General features: G+C 41.0%; 2 protein-coding genes across 2 annotated transcripts in view; both read right to left on the reverse strand.

Annotated features, from left to right (window-relative positions):
- NOD1 (nucleotide-binding oligomerization domain containing 1) overlaps positions 1–1,794 on the reverse strand; it is a 28,788-nt gene extending 26,994 nt beyond the window's left edge. Inside the window, exon 1 of the mRNA XM_009324162.1 lies at positions 1,784–1,794. The gene's annotated coding sequence lies outside the window, so the exon portion shown is untranslated. The remainder of the gene's footprint in view (positions 1–1,783) is intronic.
- GGCT (gamma-glutamylcyclotransferase) lies at positions 499–8,138 on the reverse strand. Its single transcript, XM_009324200.1, has 4 exons — positions 8,078–8,138; positions 7,435–7,615; positions 4,151–4,286; positions 499–2,001 (listed from the first exon to the last, which is right to left on the reverse strand). The coding sequence occupies exons 1-4, from the start codon at positions 8,136–8,138 to the stop codon at positions 1,852–1,854; spliced, it is 528 nt and encodes a 175-aa protein (XP_009322475.1). The 3' UTR covers positions 499–1,851.
- Positions 8,139–9,231: the final 1,093 nt, after the last annotated feature.

The following is a 9,231-nucleotide window of genomic DNA, read 5'->3' on the forward strand; positions in this document are numbered from 1 at the left end:
GGCTCCTCCCCACGCAGGCATGGCCGAAGGCCTCTTCTTCACGAACACCACCTTTCCCTCCCCCCACCGGCATGGAGAAGGCCTCCTTTCCCCGAGAGAGGTGCCGGGGTTCCCGCCTCGGGGGAGGAGGCCTTCCCCCGGCCCTCAGGAGCTCCCACTATTTTCCTCAACAGGAGGCATCAAGTATCTCCTGTCAACTCCCTCCAAGGAGGCTGTCAGGGTATTATTCTCCATTTTCTTCTTGCAACAGTAAAATACCCATTTAAAAGTTCAAAAGGCCAAAGGAGCCTGGTAAGCGTAAAGCAAAAGAAGCGATGCTGGTGTTGAGGAGTGTGTTCATGCACAGTTTTGCCCTCCATACCAAAATTACATCCATTAAAAATGCAAATAGCCAATGGAAGTTTCAGTTACATTTCCACATTGCCAGCTTTTGCTTACATAAGCAACACTGATATTCTCGAAGCATGCATTGAACAGACATGGGAGAGGTTTGGTAATCACGATTTTATTTACTCAGTTTCAGACTAGACAGTGCTAATACAGAAAGTACTATGTTTTACTGCAATCACAGTGCCCAAATCTGGAAATGGGCATGAGACATCAGGACAGTACCTATACATCCCCGGCAGAAGTTTACAGAAAAATTTTATGCAGAGAAGACATGGTAAGTCTGTTACTTTGTCATTTGCCTATCTAAGCATTCACACAGTGACACCGATTATATCTTACACCCCTCTGTACATCAAGAGGAAAAAAAAAAAAAAAAAACACGCCATACAGAAGACAAGCCAAAGTTTTGTTGTTTGACATCTTCCAGGTTATCAAGTTTTCCTTGTCCCCCACAGACTACCTACAGGGGTTGCCAAGTACCATAAAGGTAAGTTAAGTACTCTAAACCTTACAAGAGCTTCCAGTTTTGCAGATTGTCAAAGCTGAGAGGGGGGTGAGGGGAAGAGGCCAAGTCTGTTCATCTGGGGTTTAATAGACAAAACCATAAACAAATGTGCTAGGACTCACAAGAGACTTCCTGATTTCACTGGACATGAGACCAAAGCCTTGATAAGCAACAAACCAGTCAAAAAAGTAATTTAAAAACCCTTGGAACTATCTAACTAAAATGAATTCTTTAAAATCTGTTGGTTATACCTAACCAGTTCACGTATGATGATTACTAGACATAGAAAGAAGGAGGCCATTATGCTTTGAATGAGATCCTTTGCTGAATGTTGTCTTCAGGCCTTGGTTGCCTTTTGGACTAATACTTAAAAATATGGAGATAGTTAAAAAAATATTACTCTGCTTTCTTTACTAACTATACAAACAGAAACAGGAGCTCCATAGCTTCAGATAGGTTGGGCTTTAAACCACTAAGAGAAGCAGCAGAGAAGAAAAGTTGAGTCTTGGTTTAGAGTTTTGAGTCTACTTTGCACTCTAACAAATGTTTGAAATTCTTAATAACTGTGTATACAACATTTAAAAACCAAAGGGCCTGATCCTGCAGCCCTTATTTCTCAGAAGGCAACAGATGCCAATACTCAGCAAGGTGGCCTTTTTCTTTTAAAAAGGTCTATAAACAGGACATGAAGCACAAATTTGCGGGCAGCACTGCATGACAATTAAAAAAAGATAATTTCCAAATCTGCAAAAACTTAAGCATGTACTCAAGCTATACATACAAAGTGAAGAAGTTACCAATGTCAGTGTGTCTTCAGACTGCAAATTACGTCTAATGGCTTACTGTAGATGCACAGCAAACTCATCTTTTCTTGATAAATAAAGAAACTGCTGATCAGCACAGTGAGGCAAGGTATCTAAATCAAGGTGAATGGCCAAGCAAGTGCAGAGGTATTCTTATGCAGAATTTATTTTCTTTGCTTTAATAGCAGCTTCAATGTCTTCCATGATTGGCACCGGCCCTGCATAGTTATTAGTTTCAATAGCTTCTAATTTCTTCTGATAGTCAGTTGGCAAGCCATTCTGTTTTGCACCCATGCAGATAACCTATAATCAAAAGTGGGGGGTGGGGTGGGGGGGAAGAAAAAAAGCCTTCAATAATAGTGTTAGGAAGGACAGACCCCTCCAAACATTTACTTGTACAGGAAGAACCACTTAAGGTGACAAGAGAATTAATCCCAAATAATGTTATCTGTACCTAAAGATAGCCAAAGGCTTCTGGAAGACCACTGAAGACCTTAATAGTGTCAACAAAATTACTCTGAAAAGGCACGTAACTACCAAGACATACCCTAAGATTCTGAAATGTTACTAACGTGCACAAGACTGTACAATTAAGCTGTTACTCAGTTATTCCATTCTTTCTTCCAGCAAGGATGAGAACTACTTTTTATGCCTTTAGCCAGCCTTAGTATCACATCTGAGTGAGAAGCAGTGTATATTATTGAAGTTATTTTTAAAACTAAGCTGTTCTGTTACTAATGTGCACAAGACTGTACAATGAAGCTGTTACTCAGTTATTCCATTTCTTCCAGCAAGGATGAGAACTACTTTTTATGCCTTTAGCCAGCCTTAGTATCACATCTGAGTGAGAAGCAGTGTATATTATTGAAGTTATTTTTAAAACTAAGCTGTTCAAATCCAAAGCACAACAGTGAGTACCTAGACAGGTTATAGGAGTAACAGAAACTTAGCTCAGTGAAAAAGCACAGATTCCTTAGAGTTTATTACTGCAGCTTTCCTTCTACATACAAAATAAACGTAAGTATTGGTGCAAGAGAAAAGAAGTGACAGTGAGAGGAAAAGAGGAGGCTGTAGGAGCCAAGGCTTGAAAGAGACACCAGCAAGCTCCCACATAGAAATGAATAGCTAAATACGCAGATTTTAAAAGCTGACACTATTGTAAATATTCTTTCATGCATTCAACAGCCAGGAAATTCAAGGATGAGGTGTCTAGAGAGGTGAACTTTGCCACAAAAAGTACACAACATTAGATGGATGTAGATCACTGTGTGCTGATGCAGTCACCTGTACTAAATTTTTAGCCCTCCTGCCTGGTTAACTTAAACAAAAGCTGGGGGCAGGGGTGAAGAAGAGAAGTAACACCTGACCCTGACAACAGCAGGAGGGAATGTTTAGCTAGATAAAGTTGCCAATGTTGGAGGTCTGCTCTTACAGCATACTGGTGAGAGCTGACACACAGCAGCAGGCTATGTATTAACTCCCTGAAAAGCTCTAAATATCTGTCTTGACAGGAAGCGGATTGGCAGGGAGGAGGTTTGTGAAGTAGCAGAGCCTGCTTTCTAAGCAAGCTTTCTCTTCAGAAGTCCTGCAGCAGCTGGCCTTAGCTGTGCTCCTGGAAGCTGATTCATAGGAGCAAGTTCCTCAGTTAAGAGAAGGCGGCACACTTGGGATTTAACAAGCCCAAGCCCTGTTTCTTTGCTTTCGGTAGAAAAAGTCAACGTGTTACAGTGATGTCTATCTGCAATTGCTAATAGCTGCACAATTCCAGACATGCAGTCATGCCACCCGAGGCTAGGCCTGCATCAGATCCCACAAGCTAAGCAGGTCAGGCCTGCTGCGTGACTGGATCATGTGTCTCTATAGAGTCAGTGTGTTGCAGAACAGTGTTGAAACACTTTTCTGCCTTGCCAGCCATCAAGTGGGAACCCTGCAGTGCTCTGTAATGTTGCTGGAAGTTCTGTGATATACTGATGACGCATCTGGTAAAAGGAGGCAGGTGGACTCCTGTATTAAACGATAGTAAGATACTTCATAAGACAATAGGGATAATCCATGTCCTTGAGACTACAAGCCAGGTGCTGTATTCTCCCCACAGAAGCTTCCCTCTGTCCTTTTAGTGGAGTACATTAATTTTTCAGAGAATTGCTGCATATAGGTAAACAACATCCTTCAGAAATCCTTGTGTCAGTCATAACTAATTCACAAGTTAAATAGAGGCTTCACGTAAGACATAACTGAGCCAAAAAATAAAACTGATTTAGTAGGCCTTTAAGAATGAGCAGTCTTCTGTGAGCGTCATTGTACTATTACATTGCACAAGGATTAAGTTATACCTTTAGAGTTACTCCTGCCTTCCATTCACTGTAAATAAAGTACTTGTTAAATAGGACAGAAATACTGCATTATATATTTCTGTTCATTCTTTCCAAAATTACAGTGATGCAACACCTACCTTTTTATACTGAGGAGAAGGGGGACCACAGACATAGTCCTTCATCTGGTAGCTTCGACAGGTCAGTACCTTTCCAACTTGAGTGTGGACATTAACTTCTACTGGGACATAAATGCCATCTTCAACTCCCTCTTGTCTGTAAAGGACATATATTCCTTTCATGCCAAATAACTGATGCATCTTTCAAACAAACTGTGCAATTAAACATAGGCATTTATTACAACAGAATTCAAGGCAGGACACTGGTCTGCACTGTTAACAGACTTAAAGAAAAACAATGCAAAACATATTCCAGTACTTTTTGGTGCAAACTTGTTTCATATCCAAAAATAAGCTTCTAAAGAAGCAGCAGCATTCACTTTTATCATTTCAGCTCTGTAAGAAAGATGACTGGTGGTTAACTTGCAAAGTTAGAGAGAGAATACTCCTTGTGAATTAATTACTGTGCAAGTCTGGTAATCTACAAGAGAAACACAACCAAGATTATCAGAATTAATGAGCCAGGCACTTATCATTCATTACCTTCTGCTCAGATAATGAAACAATTGGCAAAGTTTTATCTTGCTCATTGTGTTACATTTGAATAAGAGGAAACTCGCACAACTCTTGCAATGCATGTTCCAATGAATAATCCAAGACACCCTTTAATTTGCACAAGACATGTACAGCAGCAATGAGCTAGATCAGGGTAAAAACCATTTTGTTATTTTTCTATTAGCAAAATCATGCTGTCTTAGGAAAACAAAACCAAACTCAAAAACAAGGCTACTTGTTGTCTTTAACCATTAGCATTTAGCCATCAATAAGTCTGAGGAAATAGTAAGAAGTAAATGAGAAGCTTAAGCAATACAAGACAGACTTTATAGCACAATTAACTTTGGATGTACTTTAGATACATGTGATAACATGGGTTTCAATGCTGCTCATCAAAATATCATTTTGACAACTTATCTTTCTTTCAACGACTTACTACCATTTCAAGTTATTTAACATACATAACACAGGCCATGTTATGTGAGTAACTAGGTTAAGTGCAAGTAGAGACTGGAAGCTAAGTGCAGATTCAAGGCCAACAGACTGCAAAATAAGTCACGTGGGTGTGTGAGAGCAAGAAAAATGTTAAGTAGCATCCATTGCTAGGATATATGAGGAAAAGTCATGATTTAGTCTATAACTTACAGATTTGTGACGTACAGAGGACAAAGAAAAAACCTGACCATGAGTCAGCACCAAAATGCATTTGAAGCCAAAAAGTTCAGCCACCTAAGCAAAAGATTCCCCTCCCATATTTGTTTTCTATGTATTATGCTGTTTTACTAGTATTTCAACTAACGACACGCAGCATCAGTTACACATTCCCTCCTCTACTTCTGGATAACCAAGCACAGACTTTATCCAGATTGCGGGGGGTGGGTGGTGGGGTGCAAATAGTGAAAATTTTTTTTTCTTGATACATGGAAATTTCAGGAAATAACTTGGTTGAGAACTTACAAATATATCTGCTTGCGCACAGCCAAAGAATCCCAAGATCTTTAGCAGGAACACATGCAAGCTCTTTCGAGTTGGTTAGGCGCAATCCTTAGAAGAACACTATTGACTATCGTTATAAAAGCCAAGAACACATCTTGTTTCCTTCCATTTCCAGTCCACCTTCATGGCATCAATGAGGCAGCTGGGAAGAAGCAATCTTTAATGCTAGTATCCGTCCTGCAGTTTTTGGTGACGGTATAGCTCTCAAGCCTCTAGCATCTTAGCCAGCATTAAAGTTTATCCCTGTCAAACAAATGCCAGGGATCTGCTATTCTATAGCATGTAAACAACACTTTAGAAGTTAAAATACAAAACGCTGTCCCCATAGGGAGAACACAGTGTTACTATCAAAGCAGATGCTGCCAGACAGCATCTTTATACTTCTGAAGTTTATGCTTTAGGAAAGCATGGTAAATCAGGAGATTTCAGTAAAGGTCAGCAGAAAGGGGACCAGGAGGTAAGTGTTAATGTAAGCAACAGAGGGGGAACTGAGGAGATAATAAAGCAGGGACATGTGAAGCTCTCTCCAACCAGAAGCATGCCGGCTAGATGCCCTCCTGCTTGGGGCTAACACTCCCAACCAGGACTTAAGAGTGCCCATTCCCATGATGTGCTAACAGAACTTGGACAACAGTTTATTGTATTTCAGGTTCACTGTAGGCAATGAAAAGCAAGTTGGAACTTCAAGTTTCATCGCCAAGGTTAGACGGACATGTCTACACAGCATAGTGCAGCCATAACGAAAATTGCAACAGTACCAGAGGCAGGAGAACTCTATTAATGTAATGCTTTCAATGGGTTTAATATGCCCTGCTTCCTTAGCCTCACTAGCCCAGATTTCTACTGGAATTAATTGACAGTGATGAACTGCTCTGAACAAATGATCCTTGTGTACCAGCAGCACCATGCTGTGCAGGCGCATCCCAAAAGCTGCAATAAACACGTAACACCAGCCAAAGTTTTGGAGATTAAGTTCTAAGTCCTGCCTTAGACCCGGCAAGAAGTTATGCTACTTCTTGATTTATTTACCCAGGTGGTCCTCCAGACTTCAGCCTGGGAATGACCTGCTCAGGTTGCCTTAAACTTGTCTTAATTATCAGGCACAGGCAGGACATTCTCCATCATGCATTGTAATGGTGCAGGCAGCCTCTCCCATTCAAAGGGAAAAACAAAACAACCCCAGCTCCCTGCTTGGATCTACCTCAAGTTCACAAAAGTTTGAATCCTTAGAAGAGAAGACATGCAAAATAACCTCCTCAAAAGGTCCCTTTGCCTGTATTAAAGATCTCCTTCTCCTCTGCAAAGTCTTGTCCTCATCCCTTCCTTTTCCAATACAATTGGAGTCTACAAATGTATAGGGACAGAAACTGATGTCAGTCTCAAAGGAAACTCTCCCTAAAGCAATGGAAGAAGTGTCACAGGACAAATACAGAGTCTAGTCATTTAAGGGACAGGACATTGTAAGGACAGGGATTAAAAAACAAAGGAGCCTGACCAATGTATCAGCTCCAAATCAAGGCCCATACCTTATTAAAATACCCCTAAGTAGCTTTAGCTTGAAAACAAAGCCATTTTAATCACAAATGTGTTAGAAGTCGATACATGTACTGTGAAGTGAGATTCACATATTAAAATCCAAAGCATCTTCTTGACTCCAACACCAAAGCTTCCACACAGCTCTTTACCAGAAATTAACTACTACTTTTCAATTGCTCTCTAAAATAGTAGAAGACAGCAAAAGTTAAGTCACCTACTTATCCAGTGAACTTAAATTGCTAGTGTTCATTTTCCACACTATTCCCCATACTTCATCTCCAGGGCTCTGACCAATGGTGGCTGTACCTCCACGCCAGACAGAACTTGTCCTGCCTTGATGATGGCCAAACTCGAGCTTAAAATCCTGCAAACGAAACCAATGCAGAGAATCAATTTCCACTTAAGATAAGGGCTGTTGGCTATTCTTGATGTGAAAGGGGTAGCTAAAGGAGAGTCTACAAGTAGTCAGTTGGAGCCACAGAAGGAGGAACGGACAGGCGGGATCTGATCCAGCTCCCATCTCACGAGGGGCTGAAGTCAGCCTTTGCCACCTCCCCATGAGAAACGGCAGCCTTGGGACAAAGGGAAGAGAAGTCTGGCAGATAGCACTACCGATAAAAGTCTTGGTCTGCAGAGACCTGGATCAACATCCAAATCTCTTAGTAGTCTGGCCTAAACATTAGCTAACAATTTCTAGCAGTGAGAAGAAAGCGGAGGTAGCCCTTTATCAAGAGTAGCACAGGTACCCAATTCTGCAGTAAACACAGTAGCGCTGAAGAAATGTCAGCTTGACTTTTGCCCAAGTTGGCAGTGACAGGATTGCTGATGTGCTTCCCGTTAGACAATCTGAAGGGCTCTTGCCTGAGGTGTACCATGAAGGAGGGAACTGATTACTGCCGCCTTCTCGTTCCTCAAAAGACATGCCTACTTGATGCCCATTCCTTTGCAGCTTTTGGTGCTGTTGTAAGACTTAAATGCTACCATGCAGGGTCCAGGAAAATAATAAGGGTAAAGAAGCCTACAAGAAGGTGAGCTTTGGGTCTTGTCCTCATGCACAAATACAACTGCCCAATTATAAAATACCATCCTGTGTATTTTCCGGTGTTTTGTGCCATCTTGTCACTCAACTGGAACATTCTTGGGTATTTTTACGCCAAGGCGTATGCCTCCTTGAATGAGCTTATTCAGGTTTTCGCAAGTTGAAACATTCTTTTAGAAATCAAGTATCTCTTTTTCTTACAAGTAGTATCAAATATTACCATATAGGCAAAAGAGAATAACAGGTTCTTGCATGTTTCCAGTGTAATTTCCCATCTGATTCCATACACTCAGTTTCCTCTCCTACTTGTTAGCCAATTTGTGGATCCTTCCCTAGCGGTAGGGAAGGGGAAGAAAAAAAAACCAACCCAACTTTACGGAAGACTACCTGCTTAAAAAACAACAACAAAATCTGGCAAAGGCAGAAAGGATTAAAAGCAACAACAAAAATAAACCCCAAACCTATACAACCCCACAGCTTTGCATATTTCTCATGATCACCCTCTTTAAGCTATAATTTTCATTTGGAATATATGCGTGTGCATATTAATATTCACTTTCTGAGACACATTACCTTCTTGTAACGCATCCTAACAGATATGGGGAAAAGGTTGCAGAAGTTGAGCAGTTGGAGGCTTACGCACAGAACAACAGCACTGATCAGAACACTAATCTAACTGGGGTTTTTTTGTGTAGGTGATAATCAGCAGCCTGGCAAAGCCACACTGTTTACTCCATCGATAGAGTCATCTTTTCTCCCCATAAAACATCCCCCATTAAACTAATTTCACTAGAAAAAAGTTTACTTAGACACACTAGTCATCAACCATTCGATAAGCTGCTGCAAAATGGCTTTGCAGTGTTCGGGTCACTGGATTACTGTGTGAGGAGGACTCTGGACTAGACCCTGCAGACAGTCAAGCCCGAGTAATTTGCACACAAGTAAATAGCCCAGTTGAGTCGCAAACTGAAGTTAT

Source organism: Pygoscelis adeliae, unplaced genomic scaffold, assembly GCF_000699105.1.
Source record: "Pygoscelis adeliae isolate BGI_AS28 unplaced genomic scaffold, ASM69910v1 Scaffold25, whole genome shotgun sequence".
NCBI classification, from domain to species: domain Eukaryota; kingdom Metazoa; phylum Chordata; class Aves; order Sphenisciformes; family Spheniscidae; genus Pygoscelis; species Pygoscelis adeliae.